The 20,427-nt window shown below is 39.7% G+C and overlaps 2 protein-coding genes across 2 annotated transcripts in view; both read left to right on the top strand.

Moving 5' to 3' along the window:
- The first annotated feature begins 1,205 nt into the window (after window positions 1-1,205).
- LOC115006019 (myelin regulatory factor-like protein) lies at window positions 1,206-16,075 on the top strand. The gene is made up of 23 exons (XM_029428027.1): window positions 1,206-1,275; window positions 2,764-2,857; window positions 3,422-3,483; window positions 4,422-4,839; window positions 5,380-5,568; window positions 5,695-5,890; window positions 6,817-6,893; window positions 7,162-7,272; window positions 7,345-7,438; window positions 7,549-7,749; window positions 8,076-8,184; window positions 8,297-8,406; window positions 8,726-8,880; window positions 10,462-10,614; window positions 10,724-10,783; window positions 11,205-11,251; window positions 11,665-11,811; window positions 12,653-12,700; window positions 12,840-12,918; window positions 13,027-13,101; window positions 13,551-13,662; window positions 15,500-15,571; window positions 15,983-16,075. Exons 1-23 carry the CDS (start codon window positions 1,206-1,208, stop codon window positions 16,073-16,075), a joined length of 2,772 nt encoding a protein of 923 aa, XP_029283887.1.
- A 1,176-nt stretch (window positions 16,076-17,251) lies between these two features.
- LOC115005991 (uncharacterized) overlaps window positions 17,252-20,427 on the top strand; it is a 6,136-nt gene continuing 2,960 nt past the window's right edge. Inside the window, exon 1 of the mRNA XM_029427995.1 lies at window positions 17,252-17,448. Coding sequence (XP_029283855.1) covers window positions 17,252-17,448 — 197 coding nt within the window. The remainder of the gene's footprint in view (window positions 17,449-20,427) is intronic.

The following is a 20,427-nucleotide window of genomic DNA, read 5'->3' as shown; positions in this document are numbered from 1 at the left end:
ACCAGCATTACAAATTAAACCTCGAACATTATTAATATCTACACGGTTCTAATATGCAACGCAGCAACTTCTCATCCAGAGACAGAGATGAAAACAATTATCCCTTTATTTGTCATTTTAAGAAATAAAAAATATCCCACTTTATAATAATAATGATCATTACAGTTAATACTAATACAGTGTTTAAAAATAAATCTGTTTTTATTTTTTTATTATGTTTAAGAGTTAAAAGGTTATGGATCAATGTGAATGAGGGTCCTCACCTGTATAGCAACACAAACGTGTGTGTGTGTGTGTGTGCACTTCCTGTTAGATGGTTTATGGCTCCATCACACACACACACACACACACACACACACACACACACACACACACACACACGCCTCTTACCTGTTTCCTGTTCAAAGCTCAGAGTCCAGACGGACAGAGACGATCCTCAGGCGCCACAAACAACAAGAAGAAGAATTCATATCTGAAAGGGAAATACATCTGTTAAATAAAACCGCAGAAGAAGAATTCACACATTTGGGAGGATCTCTGCGTGTAACATCTGACTGTGATAACGACAGATGGATTGTACCTGAAGAGACGAGCAGACATCTGACCGCCTGTCGCCATCTTGGAGAGACAGACAGGTGAGTTTGAACAAACCTGTCTGTTCAAACTAACTTCATCTTTATCAGGTGAATTATGAAGTAAGACTGAAGACTGAAGAAAATCTGGATGAAAGCAGCTAAATTGAATAAAAGCATCAATATTTGTTCCATGTTTGTCGTCTCCTGTGTTATTCCTTATTATTTATGAACAGGACTTTTCTTCATGAGGAACAACAACTTACAAGTGAACGAAATCTAAGCGATATAAATACCTGTGAGTTCATAATGAAAGTGATAAAGTAGAGAGATACATTGTCAATTGAGAGAAATGATGACAACTAAAAGAGTAAACCATGAGAAAGCTTCATTATTGAAACGTGTTTTTAAAGAATTGATTTAAAATCTGTTATTTGTTGTTGGAGAAGAATATTTATAATTTAGAGAGATGAAATGTGTTCTTGTTTTGTCACTTTCATTGTTGTTGTGCTTTAACTCAATACAAAGCTATAGAAACCATATATGGTGAGTTATTTTAATTGTATTTAAAGTCGTATATATTTATATTAATACCTTTACTCCCCGCGGCTGCAGCGCCCCCTGCTGGGCAGCATGGAGGCCGGAGCGGGCTGCCGGCTGCAGGTGCTGGGAGAGAACGAGGCGCTGCAGCAGTTCTTCAGTGGTGAGCGACATCCCTGCATCTCATCTGCTTAAGACAATCATCCACACTGTGCTGTTTAATGGCGACTCTTTATGTCCCACCTTATTACGTCCCGAAACTTATTTTCTCCCAGATTATGGTCGCGGTTTTAAACACGTGGTTTGTCCTAAAATAATTACATTTGTGACGTAATTTAATTAACGGACGTAAATTAAATTAAGTGAACGTTGACTTTTGGTTTCACACGGGACACGAACAGCGGTCTCCTCGATGTGTCCTGTTTGAGCAAAAACAAACGTAATCCGGGAGAAGGTATGTTTCCATCAAAATGTAATTGATGCAGTATCGAGACTTGATGATGGACCTGATCACAAAGGAAGTTCTCTTTAGACTGGAGATCATGACACTTATCTGCGACTGATCTCCCGGAGAAAGTACGTTTCCCTCAAAACATAATTTAGATTGCAGTTTAGTTGCGTGGGAACGTAACCTTAAGGTTGACAGGGTTGTTTATTGAGGTTCTAGTGACTATTTTGAGTTTCCAGGAGTCGTTCAGAAGGTAAATATGTTCTAGTGGTCCTTGAAGAAGTGCATTGGTTGCTGAGGAGGATCCAAGAGTCACTAGGGGGATCTATGTGGCCTTCAGTTGGTTGGTGAAGTGGTTCCAATGGTCCTTGAGGACATTCAAGTGGTCGTTCAGGTACAGATAGTTCTTGTGGACCTTGGTCCTTGAGAAGGTTATTTTAGTCCTTGAAGAGGACAATCCAGGGGTCCATGAGTAGAAGGAAGTTTCACTGGTCCTCAGGAACCCTGGAGGAGGTTGTACTGGTCTGTAAGAAGGGCCGAGGGGATCTTAAGGAGAATCGAGTTGTCCTTGAAGTGGTTCCACGGATTGTAGATGCAGATATATTGATCCTTGAGGAGGTAGTTCCTGTGGACCTTGAGAGATGGCTGTATGAGAAGTCTCTACTGGTCCTGAAAAAGACAGTCCAGGGGTCCATGAAAAGGTCCTAATTGTTCTTGAGCTATTGTAGTTGTCCCTGAGTGAGTTTGGCCTGTCCTTTTTAAAAGGTTGAAGTGTTCTTTAGGAAGGGTCCCGGACCCCTTGGCTAAATTGTAGTTGTTCTTGAGGGAGATCCATAGATTCTAAAGGAGTTTCAGGTTATTCTTTAAGTGATTCTCAAGGCCATTGAGGAGATTCAAGTTGTCCTTGAAGTTGTTCCACGGATTGTAGACGCAGATATCCTTGAGGAGATAGTTCTTGAAGCCCTTGGGGGCGGGGGGGGACTGAAGAGGAGAAGTCCAGGGGTCCATTAGTTCTAATTGTCTCTGAGATATTGTAGTTGTCCATATATAATACAAACCAGAGGGTCAACAGGCTACACACAGTGTTTTATCTAACTTGTCTTTCTCAGTTAAGATCAATTAAGTGTGTGTGTGTGTGTGTGTGTGTGTGTGTGTGTGTGTGTGTGTGTGTGTGTGTGTGTGTGTGTGTGTGTGTGTGTGTAGGTCAGGATGTTAGTGGTGTGTTGGACAGTTCTGTCGCAGTGGATACAAGCATCCTGGAGCAGTACCTCAGCAATGACATGGACCCCAACAGCTTGTAAGATTAACACACACAAACACACACATACACACATACACACACAAACACACACAGACACACACAAACACACACACACACACACACACATAATTACTGATCCAATCTGATCAGACTGAAAAATAAAAGTAGTTTGGTTGTGTTTTGTTTACATTTTCAACGTTAGACATGTGGTTAAAACTGAGAATGTGTGAAAATATGTTTGAATTATGAAAAAAGTACTTGTAGAAGAGGAAGTAAGAGTCGTGGTACGAGTAATAGAAAACTACTGGATCATTCCTGGACACTGTTCTGTTCTATAATACACAAACAACCTCGACCTCGTTGGTTATCAGCTGAGTGAAGGTTGTAAATACAGAAAGCTGAACGAGATCCCTTTAAAACAATATAACATCAAACATAAAAACTACTTTCTGCAGCACAAAATAATAAACTTTAAGCTTTTTATGGAATTAGAATTGAAAATGGAAAAACTACTTGGAAGTAGAAACCAGAGAAATTATTGCAAAATCTAAGTTTAGACATAAAAAAACGTTTTCTGTTTTCTTGTTTATATTTTCCCAGCATGCTCCCTGAGTCTCCTCCTGACTCGAGTTCGGAGGCCTGTTCACCTGCTCAGATACCAGGTACTGTTCACAGCTTCAACCATGATTGTCTTTTTGTAAAGGTCAGGTCTGCAAAGGATGTTACCTTATTAAATATTATGTACATAATGTAACATAAATGTTAACATTGGATAAAGTCAGGTTCAAAATTCTTGTTTAACTTTTTGACATATTAGATTTAAGGGATTTTGGATCTTTGTATCACTCCATAAATCACTAAATCCTGTCAGCACACAGAACTCTGTGCATCTCCTGCATGTAGTGAGTGTAGCGTGTATAACATGAGCTGTGAGTGACATGTGAACAAAGCCCTCTGCACAAAGCTTCAGAATATAGAGAGGAATGAAAGTGGAAAGTTTGGTGTATGTAAGTGCTGCTGAAGTGGAGACTTCTGCTGAAGAGTGTGAGAAAAAGCTCCTTTAAAGAAAAGCTCCTTTAAAGATATGTATTGTAACATTCATACATGTTGTACACACTACAGGTGAACAGGGTCATACATGTTGTACACACTACAGGTGAACAGAGTCATACATGTTGTACACACTACAGGTGAACAGGGTCATACATGTTGTACACACTACAGGTGAACAGAGTCATACATGTTGTACACACTACAGGTGAACAGAGTCATACATGTTGTACACACTACAGGTGAACAGAGTCATACATGTTGTACACACTACAGGTGAACAGAGTCATACATGTTGTACACACTACAGGTGAACAGAGTCATACATGTTGTACACACTACAGGTGAACAGAGTCATACATGTTGTACACACTACAGGTGAACAGAGTCATACATGTAACTAACAGATATCAGCATGAAGCTTCCCCACTTCATGACTCACATCAACACAAGTTTATATTACAAGTGTTCTGAAGTGTGATGTTTAAATATGCTAATAGGGTGAGACATACAGTATATACTACATATACTGCACTACTCTGATTGGCAGACTTCCACTACAAGCCGCCCTATTGGTCCAACCAGCAGAACACCCAGAAGGTGTTTGAGCCAACACACCAGCCGGCCCCCTCGTCGTCCTGTCCCTTTAAGGATCGAGACCCTGCCCAACATGAGCTGCTGACCCACGAACAGCTCCGCAGTTTGGGCCTCACAAACATTTGCGTCAAGTCTGGGACCTCACCTGCTCCACCTGCCCCCATGCACCAGCACACACACCACCTACCTGAACACCCACACTACCTGAGTGCAGAGAGCTGCGCGCAGGTTTATACCCCTCCCACACCTCCTTCCCCACCATTGCCCCCCTCGAACAGCTACGCCACAGCATGCACTGGTCCAGGTCTGGTCCCAACTTTGTCCATGCCCCCTTCAACCTGCCTGCAGGGCTCCACCATGCTGCACACCTGGTAAGAAGACATCCGGCATTGTCAGTTTCCCGCTTATAGTCTTTACTTAGTCGCCAGCTGGTGATAACAGACAGGGAATTGGGAACATGCACACGCCTGGCTGAAGAAATATGTCATAAGAAGGGACTTCTAATATCTCAGAGCTTTTTACCATCTTAGAAATATATTGAAAATGAGATGCTTCCTGTCAGATTCAAAAGCCAGTTCCAGCAGACTAAATTACTTTAATGCACTTTTTACTGGACTGACAAAGCAGATGTTGAATAAACTCCAGATTACTCATAATGCTGCAGCTAGAGTATTAACTAAAACCAAAAGGTTTGAACAAATCACTTCTATTTTGACTTCTTCTCACTGGCTCCCAGTGAAATAGATTTTTCAACACTTATTATTCGTTTGTTTATAATCTTATTCGACCTAAGTTGTTGACATGCTCACAAATGACTGAAGATCTCCTCATTATACCTACAATAAATGTTATGAAAACATACAGCATGGAGTCATCAGCATAACATGTAAATCTGTCTCCTCCTGCTTCAGCTCCCCAGAGAGTAAAAAGAGGAGGAGATCTGAGTCTGAGGAACCATCAGCAGGACTGGAGGCCGCTGGCAGTGAAGGTGGCAGTGTAGGGAACGGCGCAGGTGGTTTTGCATCCTACCAGCTTCTGACATGGGAACAGTACCGGCCGGAACATTGGAGCGCTTTATACGACAGCACCTACCAGACACTGTGAGTGTAGAGCCAGCTGAATCAGGGTTTTAAAGTTGAACTCTGATGCAGTCATCCTTACACCAAACATCTGGACTTCACTCAGCTTTAATTTCAAAAGTAATTACTTTTCTTCGGCGTTTCCAGGTGTCCTCCGGCCTACCACGTCGACACAGATAAAGGTTTCAACTACTCTGCACCTGACGAGGCGTTTGTCTGCCAGAAGAAGAACCACTTCCAGGTCACCGTTCACATCGGTGTCGCCGCCGAGCCACAATACTTAGGAACGCCCAGCGGTCCGCAGACAGTTGACCACTTCCAGATAAAAGTGTTCGGGGTCAAGGTACTTACAAGACTCAACCTTATGTCAACACTGTGGTCAGCAACATATATGTAAGAAGTGTGAGTTCCCTGTATTACGTAAACGTTAATGAGTAAAGATAAATTACGCTATTCCATCTTGCAATCTTTTGATACGGGTCATGTAAACAGCATATTCTGTTTGGATATTCAGAATTAGGCTTTATTCTGAATGTATTAACACACGTAGGATATGCCGATATTATTTAGGTTTTAGGAGCATATACATCGCATTCAGAATATGCATCTCAAGTGGGGTCTGCAGATTACGGCTCGCCAAGGAGAAACACGCCGACTTTAAAACATTCTGAAAGACTTGGATACCAACAGGTTTTTGGGTATTTGTGCAAATATCGCGACATGGCATTTTCATTTGCCATGTAAACAGCTTATGAGGAATAGGGGCAAGAACCGGATAATTATGTGCAAGTTAACAGACAATAAAAGAAATCATCCATAACTTTGCCTGAAAAACGGTAAAAATGTTTCTCAAAACAAAATGATTCCCAACTAAACACAGAAGCAGTTTCAGTTGTGGGTCCAGTGCAGAGATTGGTCTGGGACATGTTGAGCCTAGTTAAGCATTAACACTGGAAGCAGGGAGACATTGCTAGCATAGCAGCAGTTAGCCTAGCAGCAGTTAGCATAGCAGCAGTTAGCATAGCAGAAGTTAGCATAGCAGCAGTTAGCATAGCAGCAGTTAGCGTTGGAGCTACTTGCTGAGCAACAGTCCTGATGTGGGGATGTCAGTCTGAACTCCACTGTAAACTAAACCCGACTGACTCTGGGACGGATGTCGGACTGATTCCAGACTTCGGTTGCCAGAGAATCTGAAAAGCTACTAAATGTTGTGGGAAACACAAGCAGCAGTATTTCCTCTGTGTGATACCTGCATGTCTCACCTCTCAGCTGGAATCTCCAAGCCACCAGGTGACCATTGAGCAGTCTCAGCCCGACCGCAGCAAGAAGGCCTTCCACCCCGTCAGGTAAAGAACGGACGAAGCATCCCTACATGTCAGTCCAAATATACCCGATACCCACCGACAGCTTATCTCGATGAACCCACCCCTACACAAGTGGATGGAAACAAACATTTATTCCCATTTTCTTTTGACATGTCTCTCAAAATTCAGTCAAAAAGGAATTTGATGTTGTTCACCAGTAACCTTCTTATTTTTAGTTTTCTCTACGTTATACATTTACGTAAGTTGTAAAAACATTTTATTAATATTTATAAAACTGATGATCCTCCAGGGTCAGTCTGCCAAGTGGTAAGATTACCAAGGTAACTATCGGCCGGCTGCACTTCAGCGAGACGACGTCCAACAACATGAGGAAGAAAGGCAAACCCAACCCTGACCAGAGGTGAGTGAGTGAGTTTATGAATGAATGAATGAATGAACAACAGCTACATGCTAACTGTGTGTTTGTTTGTAGATATTTTCAGATGGTGGTTGGTCTGTACGCTGCAGTGAGAGGAGACGAGACGTTCCTCCTCACAGCTCTGGTGTCCGAGAGAATCATCGTCCGGGTAAAAACGTCGACTTTAAACCAATGAATCAATAACAACAAGTGTGAAGCACTGACGCCACTGAAGTGTGTGTGTGTGTGTGATTTATAATCAGCCTCTCCCCGCCGCAGGCCTCTAACCCTGGTCAGTTTGAGATGGACGGGGACGCCCTGTGGCAGCGCGGGGCGGTGCAGGACGCCGTGGTCTGTCAAGGTCGAGTGGGCATCAACACCGACTCCCCCGATGAGGCATTAGTCGTCTGCGGGAACGCCAAAGTGATGGGCGCCGTCATGCAGCCGTCCGACTCCCGCGCCAAGGAAAACATACAGGAGGTAAGACAGTGACGTATCAGTTAAACACTGCATCTCTGCCAAGGTCGGTCCTTTCACCAGCAGGACAGAGAAACTACTGAACTGATTTTCATGAATTTTGGTGGAAGGGTGAAGCACGGGCCAAGGACCTGTTTTGGACTGGAACCAAATCAGACACACATTATTTTTCACTTTCATTAACATTGTGAGAGAAGGCACTCAGCACTCAGAGTACCCTTCTATTATTCATGTTATAACTTTTATGAAATATGGCTTTGGGTTAATTAAGCTTCAGAGAGAACAAGAAGTCGTGTTTTTCTGATTCTGCATTCTTTGAAACGCTTCAGGTTGACTCTGAGCAGCAGTTGAAGAGAATCACTCAGATGAGAATCGTTGAGTTCGATTATAAACCCGTGTTCGCCTCCACCATGGGAATAGACCACACCCACCAGACAGGTAACAACAGTATGGTATTGAGTGTGTTCATATAATACGAGGGGAGGTATTACGAGTATATACGAGTATGTTGGGATCGTTTTGAATGATGCGTGATGACATGATATTTCAGGTATAATTGCTCAGGAGGTGAAGGAGCTGCTGCCTTCAGCGGTGACGGAGGTCGGAGACATTTCCTGTTCTGACGGAGAGAAGATTCATAACTTCCTCATGGTGGACAAAGTAATCTCCTCTTCCTCCAGACTCTGTTTTATCTTCACTGGTTAATGTTGTTGTGATGTTTACTTCTCCAAAGGTCAAAGGTTATTACAAAAGAGATTGAATTCATTGTTTAGTCTATAAAATGTCAGAAATCAGTAAAAGTGCCCAAAATGGTGCATTCAAATGTCTTTAATGTGTAATAATATGATAGAGAATCAGAAAATATCCACATTTGAGAAGCTGGAAGCAGAAGACGATTGGCACTTAAATTTTAAGAACTTAAAGAATCTCACAGGAAACAGAAATAATTAAAAATCTGTATTTCCTCTTCCTCATCCAGGAGCAGATCTTCATGGAGAACGTGGGGGCGGTGCAGCAGCTGTCAAAGCTCACCGACAACCTGGAGACTCGAATCAACGACCTGGAGGTTTGGAACGTCCGACTGGCGAAGCTCAAGAGCCTGACAGGCAGCCTGCGCTCCACCGGGTACCTTCAGCCATTCATCTATACATATTATATTATATTATATTATTATATTATTATATTATTATATTATTATATTATTATATTATTATATTATTATATTATTATATTATTATATTATTATATTATTATTATATTATTATTATATTATTATTATTATTATTATTATTATTGTTATTATTATATTATTATATTATATTATATTATATTATATTATATTATATTATATTATATATTGTTATATTATTATATTATATTATATATTATTATATTATATATTAATATATATTTTATATTATATTATATATTAATATATATTTTATTTTATATTATATTATATATTAATATATATTTTATATTATATTATATTATATATTATTATATTATATTATATATTAAACAGTAGTCAACAGGTCATACCTGAGCTGTAGCCTGTTGGTAATGTTGAGAAAGATTTGCCTGCAAGGAAAACAATCTCATAATTATGACTTTGTCTAATTTATTTATTTAAAAAACCACACATATTTTTCAACAACTAAAAATAATGATAATGTGCAAAACACACATCCCAAACCTAACGTTCTGTCTTTAAACTTTTAATTAATGTAATCTTCATAAAATTATAATATTGTTACATAGACTATTATTATTATTATTATTATTATTTATTATTATTATTATTATTATTATTTATTAATATTAATATTATTATTTATTATTATTATTATTATTATTATTATTATTATTATTATTATTATTATTATTATTATATGATATCTGTGAAGATGTTGTTGGGCCAAAATAATTCAGCAATTGTACATTAAATATTGCTGCTTTCCCCCTCAGTTATAACTCCTCATATTTCTTTATAAATATTCAGACATTCTTTTCTTTTTTAAATACAATAAATTGAACTATTTCAGACTTCTCATATGCAATAATAATTTGTTTAAAATTATGCATTTGTTCTTTCTCAGGAACAATTTTAAAAAAACAGTGTGTGTGTGTTTGTGTGTTGTGTGTGTGTGTGTGTGTGTGTGTGTGTGTGTGTGTGTGTGTGTGTGTGTGTGTGTGTCGTCACCGTGTTATCAGTGTATCATTGTAAATCACAGTTCAAGGACAGTGAGTGTGTGAAGGCTACTGTGTGTGTGAGTGAATGAAGAGCTGCAGCCGTTAAAGATTTACAAGATCTCACGGAGACGCTGGAGCTTTATTCTGAAAGGCGTTTGTTGCGCCAGACTGAAACTTTGGTTATAATTTAGAAAATGATTTTCACTTGTTTCACATTTGAGACGGAAATTCATGTAAAACAACATGTTTATACGTACTTGTTAATATATGTTCAAGAATAAATGTTAAATCTGAATTTAAACCAAAAGTTGTTAAATGTTAAATCTAAAAGATAATTATAAATGTAAATGTTAAATATATATCTTAATGTCATTCTCAATGTAACATTTAAATGTAATTGTTAAATCTAAAGACTAAAAATAATAAGCTGGAGTTTGTTGTTCTTTCCTTTTTGTTTTTTGTTTTTTGTTTTTTAATCAGTGGTTTCAGAATAAAAGCTGTAATTGTTGTTTTATTGAACAGGAAACACAGCAGTGTGTCGATGACGCCGAGTCCTGCCGACTGTAAGACCGGGGGGGTTCAGAAGGTCGGCTGGAGTCAGAAGTGCAGCGACTGTCTGCGGCACAAAGCGTTCCACGCCAGCGTCTTCACCCTGCTGGCCACCATGGCGTTCTGGTAAGTCGTGATGTCACCACCTGCGTTCACTACGCAGAAATAATACTTTACATTTTTAAGGATAAATATGAATTGAAAACCGTTCTGGTCTGTGTGCGTTTATGTGCAGCGTGATCTCCATCACCGCTCTGTACCTCCTCAATCTGAAGGAGGAGGACTTCAACGCAAGGTTCGTCTCCTGCGTTCACGCGCAGCTTCACAACATCTCGAAACATCACAGATTGTTTTAAACTTGGCTGAAGTGTAAAAGTTGGTGAACGGATAAAAGTGTTTGATTTCAACGTCCACTGAAGCTTCTGTTCTGCTGAACGTCTCCAACAAGCACCTGCTAACGGCACAGTCGCCTGGCAACCACCTGGTGACAGTTAGTTTCTTAGCAACCACATAGTAACACAACTACAATCCATTGCTCCTTGCAGAATTTATAAATATATGTTTTATCCTTAGAGTTGCCAAAATATACAAAATGTTAGCTTTTTAGTGATGGACTCAGAAGCTGCCTGCGATCTTTATGTTCCATAATAACTTAACTTAAACAGAACATGAGTTTTGTTGACTTGTTTGTACCGATTGTTGTTTTTGTCCGATAGTAACGAAAGTGTGGATCCTTTGCAGACGACAGCCGGGAGCAGTACAGGTAAACTACAACGTCCTGTTTGCATTCACACTGGTGTAGGATACAGAGTACAGAGTATCAGATCACGTAACACCGATTAATGAATGAGTTGCTTCAGTAATCACATAATAACTTGTGTTCACCCTGCACACTTTGATCTGTAAAGGACATTAAAGACCTATCTTTTAATCAGGAGTTATAGCCTTAGTTTTTAATCTTTAATCATTCTTTTTTTCATCCCGGTTTATTTCATTTTATTCTATTGACTTTTAACATTTCCTTGTTTTATTTTTGTAATTTTAAGTCTTGCAATAAGGTTTAGTTTTATTAGTTTTTCTATGTGAAGCACTTTGGGCTGATGAGATGAACTTCTTTCTATAACATTTAGATAAACACCTCACTTTTATAATGTACCTTCCACTTCTCTCTACCAGTCCCACCGACCAGCCCACCGGGCCCCTGGCCGCCAGACGTGGACTTCTGTGAGCTGCTGTACTGTGAACATGTGTACTGCTGCCCTCCACCTGTAGGGGGCAGCACTGACTCCAACATCACCTCCACGGAAGAGTCTGATATGACAGGTAACAACAGCTCACAACAGCTTCTAATAAGCCAAATGTAAGTGCAACATACAGAACATTTTTAAAGTGTTATTATTGACCAAGGTGCAGTCGAAACAGGTGAGGGTTCAGTCAGAAGGTGTGAAGCCTGTCTGCTGACCTGATATCAATGTGGAGCTCGTTCCACCATTTTGGAGCAGGACAGCAGACAGGTTTTATTTGAGGGGGATCTGGGTTCCACTCGCGATTGGCCGCTGCAGAGCGAAGTGAGCGAGCTGGGTGTTTGGTTTGACCGTGGCCTGGATGTAGGAAGGACCTGATCCATACACAGCACGGTATAACAGCAGAGTCTGGAAGCAGACAACCACAAAGAGACGCAGAACATCTACAAAGAGACGCAGAACATCTACAAAGAGACGCAGAACATCCACAAAGAGACGCAGAACATCTACAAAGAGACGCAGAACATCTACAAAGAGACGCAGAACATCTACAAAGAGACGCAGAACATCTACAAAGAGACGCAGAACAACCAAGAAGAGACGCAGAATATCTACAAAGAGACGCAGAACATCTACAAAGAGATGCAGAACATCTACAAAGAGATGCAGAACATCTACAAAGACACGCAGAACATCTACAAAGAGACGCAGAACATCTACAAAGACACGCAGAACATTTACAAAGAGACGCAGAACATCTACAAAGAGACGCAGAACATCTACAAAGAGACGCAGAACATCTACAAAGAGACGCAGAACAACCAAGAAGAGAAACAAAACGTCTATAAGAGATTCAAATCGACAGAAATGTGAGTGTGGTTTTGACTCCGCTGTAATGTCGGTGTGTCTTTGCTCTACAGAAAGAAGAAAAGAAAAACTTTATCACAAGCTGAAAGATTCCAGAGACTGTAAGTGTTCACTTTCTTACTTCAGGGCTTCAGGGAGGAAGCTGTTGCATTATGTGATGACGGAGGCGACTGATTAAAACAACTTGATTAAACATTTTACACACAATCTGATATGGTTCTATAAATCTCTCTCTTGTAGGGACAAACACCACCATCCAATCCTTCATGATCAAAGAGAACCAGCAGGTGATTGACAGCAAATACTGCGGCGAATGTGGGTAAGTAAAGAACACACACCAGACAATACACCATAGTTACTATAATATCTATGACGGTGTATTAGTTTTATAGTCAGCTCTGGTAAAATCCTGCTGTGTTTTCTTCAGGCCCGGTAGATACACCTACAGAGTTCCCATCAGCCAGTTTGTCCCAGAGAACATGAGAGTCACTCTGCTCATGAAGTAAGTCCAAAACACCTCCATGAAAACAGACATTTAGATTATATTTATATTTATATGAACACGTGTCTGAGGTTTGAACAGCCACAGCTCATTTTAAATCAAGTCATTGTTGAATGAGGTTTGTTTTAGAAATATCAGCTTTCAGCAGTTAAATGTGTCTGAATACAACTTACAAATTATACCTGTAGATATAATAATAAACAAAAATAAAAGTAAATGTTACTTAGCTAACATCAACATTCGTCAACTCTTACTTTGTAAACGTCTCTCTTGTTATTAATACATTCATTTCTATTATTACAATAACATTTACATATAATTAATAGTTTTAGAATTGGGAAACAGTAATAGTTAATATCTTCTTACAAATAAGTCGAGACTAAAACTAAAGACTTGACAGTAAATGAAAATTGTTTTAATATGTTCTTCATATCTTTATTTCTGTGTAGTTCCACAGAGCTGCTGGTGGTTTATCTGTGCAGCCTGGATGAGCTGGCGGCCTGCTCTGCTCTGCTGGATATAGACGCTGTCACTGGGAGCAGATACCTGACAAACACACAGGTAAATATCACAGACTTACTTCACCTGGTGAATCAATGTCAGAAGTTTTAGACACATTTGGGAATTCACATTTGCTTCTGTTGTTAAATGAAAAAAAGGCTCTTTTACTCAAATCCCAGCGACACATCTGATCTATTGTCTCATCCATCTAAACAAGGTTTCAATGCACTTCTATGTGCTGTATGAACAATATAAGGGTCTTGGCAAGGGGAGTGTCCATTATTCTGAAACCCAAATAGTTTGAAAATGTTCCTTTTGAACTCATAGTCTCCTTCCTCCCTGTATCAAGAGGTGTGCCCCAGGGTTCCGTACTAGGACCACTGCTGTTCTCCATATATGTGAATAATTATTATTATGCAGACGATGCAGTTATCTATTGTTCATCCCCTTCAGTAGTACAAACCCTTGAATCCCTGCAGTCTGCTCTTGATGTTTAGTTCCATTTAACTCAACTCAAGTTGGTGTTAAATGCAGAAAACTTTACATCTGATCTCCTCTAAAAATCTAATAATTGTAGGGCAGTAAAAGTACAATATTTACCTCTGAGATATAGTGGAGTGAAGTATAAAGTAGCATACAATTGAAATATTCAAGTAAAGTACAAGTACCTCAACATTATACTTAAGGGCAGTGCTTGAGTTAATAATAATAATAATAATACACTTTATATGTATAGCCCCTTTCATACAAGAAATACAGCCTTAAGTGCTTTACATGGAAGTGTGTGTGTGTGTGTGTGTGTGTGTGTGTGTGTGTGTGTATGTGTGTGTGTGTGTGTGTGTGTGTGTGCGTGTGTTTTGAGGGTCACTGAGGTTCCAGTCCACTAACTCAGTTACCATAACAGTGAATAATGCAGGTAGTGAGGAGAAACACTGATGAATAATGGATGTGTGGTGAGTTTCTCTCACATCAGGACAACAACATGCTAATCACAGCCACGCTCACACTCATACAGGACACGGACACCAATCACACAGTTACACACAAAACACAACAGGAGAAGAACTCAGATATATAAAAGTAGTAATACTACAGTGGAAAAATAATTTATGCACTGCTGGGTAGTTTAATCTATAATTAAACATATTAGTTAAATTATATTTTATATTAAGAATCTGAAAAGTAACGTTATTTATCAAATAAATGTAGTGGCGTAAAAGTACAATATTTACCTCAAAGCTGTAGTGGAGTAGACGTATAAAGTAAAGTACCTCAGAGGTGTACTTCAGTACAATACTTGAGTAAATAATAATAGTAACATTAATAATGCTAACAATAAACGTACAGCACCTTTCTCACAAGACATGCAGCACAAAGTGCGACACAAAAAGTGAAATTAGACATAAAATAAACATAAAAACCTTGAGTAATGGAAAATAAAACACATTTGATGAGATACAAATAAGATGAAATAGAATAAACAGAAAGCAAAACATAGATGAAAAAGAAAAACACTGAATAGTAATAATATGAAAATCAGTGTATTTGCAACATGCACATATACATCATACTGTTCTTATCTTTATTTTCTTCATCATCTAATTTATTCTGCCGACTCAACCTATGAAAGTATTGATTGCACTCTCTACCAAAGTAAATGTACTTTTACATTCCACCAGACTCGTATATATTATAGTCGACAAAACATACACCTATATTTCAGTTTGATTGTTTTGTTTCCCATTAAACTATATAAAATGTGTCCATCACAGATCCTGCTCAGTGTCAGAAAGTAGAAACGACCACAGAGAGGTTCAACAAGCTTTTCCCTGATGTGTCATTGATTATTGTGTGTGTGCGTGTGTGTGTGTGTGTGTGTGTGTGTGTGTTTCTGCAGGGAGAACACGAATGGCCTCTTAATGTCGCTCGTCTTTATCACAGCTCGTACCACTTTCGCTCCACAGTGGCCGTAAGAACTTTCTTTTTTCTAATTATTAACAAACACAAACCAACAATCTACTAAATAACTTATTATGTAAAGTACATTTATCCTGCATACAACAAGAAAACAATGTTTGTTTGTGATGTTTTTCTTGATTCAAGTCTTTTATCATTCAATGATGTTTTGAAGACACAAAAAAAACTTTCAATTTGAACTTTTTTCTATGAAGTTTGGTTCTTTATCTTCTTCTGTTTAAGATTCTTAACCGTATAAAGTTTAAGATTAAAACTTAGAGTTTGGAAACTTTTTATTTTCTACAGCAAAATGTTGATGTCATTACTGAACAGATCTACAGACACACAGCAGCCTTTATTTTGTAGCATTTACTATAATAATGTAAGTTATATAATAAGCGTTTGTTAACGTCTCTCTCCTCAGGGTCAGGCAAACTGCAGTACCGACCGTCACTATGAGGGGGCGCTCTTCACTGACTACCACTTCCACTTCTACAGACGCTGCACAGACTCATAGACGCACATTCACAGACAAATCACAAGAAATATTAATTTATTTAATGCAAATATAAGAAATATTTGCTTTTGTAACACAAAGATGACAATCGGAGAAATTAAAGAATCACTCCTGCGTTTAAGTTTTTTTAAAAGCTACAAATGCTTTTTTATTGTGATATAACTTTGGCTGATAGATTTTACTGCGTAATTGCAAAAACACAAACGGTGTATTCGCGAGAATAAAGTCGTAAATTTACAAGAGAGAGACTCGTAATGTGAACCAATTGGTTCCTTGACAAAATAAATCACGATTTCTCCAAATTTCTGTCTTTATCTCAGAGAATTTGTGAGTTTTTTCTCAGAATATCCAAGTTGTTTTCCTGTAAAACTGAGTTTATTCTCGTAAATGTATGAACTAAATCTTGGAAATTGGAAGAACACAGACTAACAGAAAACACTTCATTAACATCATCAATCAAACGTCGGTGAAATTAAATGTACTTTAATCGATTTATTTTCTCCTTAAAGCAGTGATTCCCAAACAAATGATCAATAATCTCAAATCTTTGCTTTTTTATTGAGAAACTGGAGAGTTTTACCTTTTTATAAAAGTCTGTAAAAACTGTAAAGGAAATATTAGTATCGTATACAACAGACCTACGCAGCCTGTGACGAGGCGTTGCTCAGTTTGAAAAGTGACTCCAATTAAGTAGTTTTCTGGTTTGGTTTTTAGTTGTTGTGATAAACTTTATTTGCTGAAAAGTACTGATCCCAGGATTGCAGCTGTGTGGAAGAAATTTGGGGATTATTAAAAAATTCCCAGAGAAAAAGTTCTGATTTTTGAGAATGAAGCATACATTTTGATCTCAGAAGTTTTGTTGTTTGTACTTCTCAAATTATGAAATTTGAAAAATGTACTCAAGTCTGAAATGCTAAGGAAAAGCATTAATTAAAAGATGTTAAAGTTACTTATTAGAATAAATATTAATATAGTTTTAGTCCTTTGTGAGTGTGAAATCTTTTCTATGAACTAAACTGAACTTGACTGAATCCTGGCTGCTCTGCTTTATGTGAAATGAAAACTAATAAACAGTGAGTTATGTTTAAAAATCTATCTTGACTTAAAATGTTTACATGCTTAAAGTGAAAGGACCAGAGGGTTCAACATGTCCAAAGTTAGCCTTCTGGTCCCATTATGGGACTTTCATTGACCGAATCCATCCTACAGTTTCTTAGCCAGAGGAGTCCCCACAACGCAGGTGAGTCCCCACAACACAGAGGAGTCCCCACAACGCAGCTGAGTCCCCACAACACAGAGGAGTCCCCACAACGCAGAGGAGTCCCCACAACGCAGGTGAGTCCCCACAACACAGAGGAGTCCCCACAACGCAGGTGAGTCCCCACAACACAGAGGAGTCCCCACAACGCAGGTGAGTCCCCACAACACAGAGGAGTCCCCACAACACAGAGGAGTCCCCACAACGCAGGTGAGTCCCCACAACTCAGAGGAGTCCCCACAACGCAGGTGAGTCCCCACAACGCAGGTGAGTCCCCACAACGCAGAGGAGTCCCCACAACGCAGAGGAGTCCCCACAACGCAGAGGAGTCCCCACAACGCAGAGGAGTCCCCACAATGAAGAGGAGTCCCCACAACGCAGAGGAGTCCCCACAATGGTGTCACAGGTCCCCACAATGTTAAAGAGGCTAAATATTTGGGTTTCTTTGTTTACTTGCTTTTAACATCCATATATGCAGTGGTGGTGGAAATTAAGAATATTTTCTTAACACATATTAAGTACTTTAAGTCACAATATATAATTTTCTGCCATTAGGGGTCTCTCAATCGAAATGGTACTTCATCCGGTTCAAATATAGAGTTAAAAAGCACCAAAATGTAAAAAGTGTCTTAAAACTGGATAAACAGTCAGTTTATGAAGCTTCTGGCTACAAACACAACGCTGACGCTGCTCAGAGGGGAGACGACGCCATGACAGGAGAGAGAGGAAACGTTACCTTCAGGGACATTACACATTTCTCTGTCTCACTACATATACAACACAGGACTGATGACACCATGACAGGAGAGAGAGGAAACTTTACCTTCAGGAACATTACACATGTCTCTGTCTCACTACATATACAACACAGGACTGATGACGCCATGACAGGAGAGAGGAGACGTTACCTTCAGGGACATTACACATGTCTCTGTCTCACTACATATACAACACAGGACTGATGACACCATGACAGGAGAGAGGAGACGTTACCTTCAGGGACATTACACATGTCTCTGTCTCACTACATATACAACACAGGACTGATGACACCATGACAGGAGAGAGGAAACGTTACCTTCAGGGACATTACACACGTCTCTGTCTCACTACATATACAACACAGGACTGATGACACCATGACAGGAGAGAGAGGAAACGTTACCTTCAGGAACATTACACATGTCTCTGTCTCACTACATATACAACACAGGACTGATGACACCATGACAGGAGAGAGAGGAAACGTTACCTTCAGGGACATTACACATGTCTCTGTCTCACTACATATACAACACAGGACTGATGACACCATGACAGGAGAGAGAGGAAACTTTACCTTCAGGGACATTACACATGTCTCTGTCTCACTACATATACAACACAGGACTGATGACACCATGACAGGAGAGAGAGGAAACTTTACCTTCAGGAACATTACACATGTCTCTGTCTCACTACATATACAACACAGGACTGATGACACCATGACAGGAGAGAGAGGAAACGTTACCTTCAGGGACATTACACATGTCTCTGTCTCACTACATATACAACACAGGACTGATGACACCATGACAGGAGAGACAGGAAACGTTACCTTCAGGAACATTACACATGTCTCTGTCTCACTACATATACAACACAGGACTGATGACGCCATGACAGGAGAGAGGAGACGTTACCTTCAGGGACATTACACATGTCTCTGTCTCACTACATATACAACACAGGACTGATGACACCATGACAGGAGAGGGGAGACGTTACCTTCAGGGACATTACACATGTCTCTGTCTCACTACATATACAACACAGGACTGATGACACCATGACAGGAGAGAGGAAACGTTACCTTCAGGGACATTACACACGTCTCTGTCTCACTACATATACAACACAGGACTGATGACACCATGACAGGAGAGAGAGGAAACTTTACCTTCAGGAACATTACACATGTCTCTGTCTCACTACATATACAACACAGGACTGATGACGCCATGACAGGAGAGAGGAGACGTTACCTTCAGGGACATTACACATGTCTCTGTCTCACTACATATACAACACAGGACTGATGACACCATGACAGGAGAGAGGAGACGTTACCTTCAGGGACATTACACATGTCTCTGTCTCACTACATATACAACACAGGACTGATGACACCATGACAGGAGAGAGGAAACGTTACCTTCAGGGACATTACACACGTCTCTGTCTCACTACATATACAACACAGGACTGATGACACCATGACAGGAGAGAGAGGAAACGTTACCTTCAGGAACATTACACATGTCTCTGTCTCACTACATATACAACACAGGACTGATGACACCATGACAGGAGAGAGAGGAAACGTTACCTTCAGGGACATTACACATGTCTCTGTCTCACTACATATACAACACAGGACTGATGACACCATGACAGGAGAGAGAGGAAACGTTACCTTCAGGGACATTACACATGTCTCTGTCTCACTACATATACAACACAGGACTGATGACACCATGACAGGAGAGAGGAAACGTTACCTTCAGGGACATTACACATGTCTCTGTCTCACTACATATACAACACAGAGAGACTGTTTTTAGACATTTTATACCAGAAATGTTATATGTTCTTAACATGTGAACTCTAAGTTGTAGACACACTCACTCACACACACACACACACACACACACACACACACACACACACACACACACACACACACACACACACATACTGATGACTAATTCAGGTGGAGGAGGAGGTGCAGCAGCAGAAACGGACTAATTAGGTGTCAGAGACTGCAGAGAAGAAGGTAAAGTTGCAGGACGGAAACACTGAGATGGACGTCGAGCACGCCGTGAGTATCTGCATGTTGTTTAATACGTTTCTCTGTGTGTGATGCTTTATTCATTACTTTGATGCATTTCCTTCCAAAGAAAAGGTGACGTTAAAAAGTATCACTTGATCAGTCTTGTTGTTTTAATGCACATCGTAACGCAGGAGTTATATTCTGTTCGGCGTCTTTCACTCTTAGAGTGTTAACATTTGTAAAGTTCCCTGCTTTCCTTCTTTGATATTGATTATAAAT

This window comes from Cottoperca gobio, unplaced genomic scaffold, assembly GCF_900634415.1.
Source record: "Cottoperca gobio unplaced genomic scaffold, fCotGob3.1 fCotGob3_42arrow_ctg1, whole genome shotgun sequence".
In the NCBI taxonomy this organism is placed as follows: Eukaryota; Metazoa; Chordata; class Actinopteri; order Perciformes; family Bovichtidae; genus Cottoperca; species Cottoperca gobio.
Note: the sequence above shows the minus strand (reverse complement) of the source record. Positions and strands in the feature narration are given on the sequence as shown.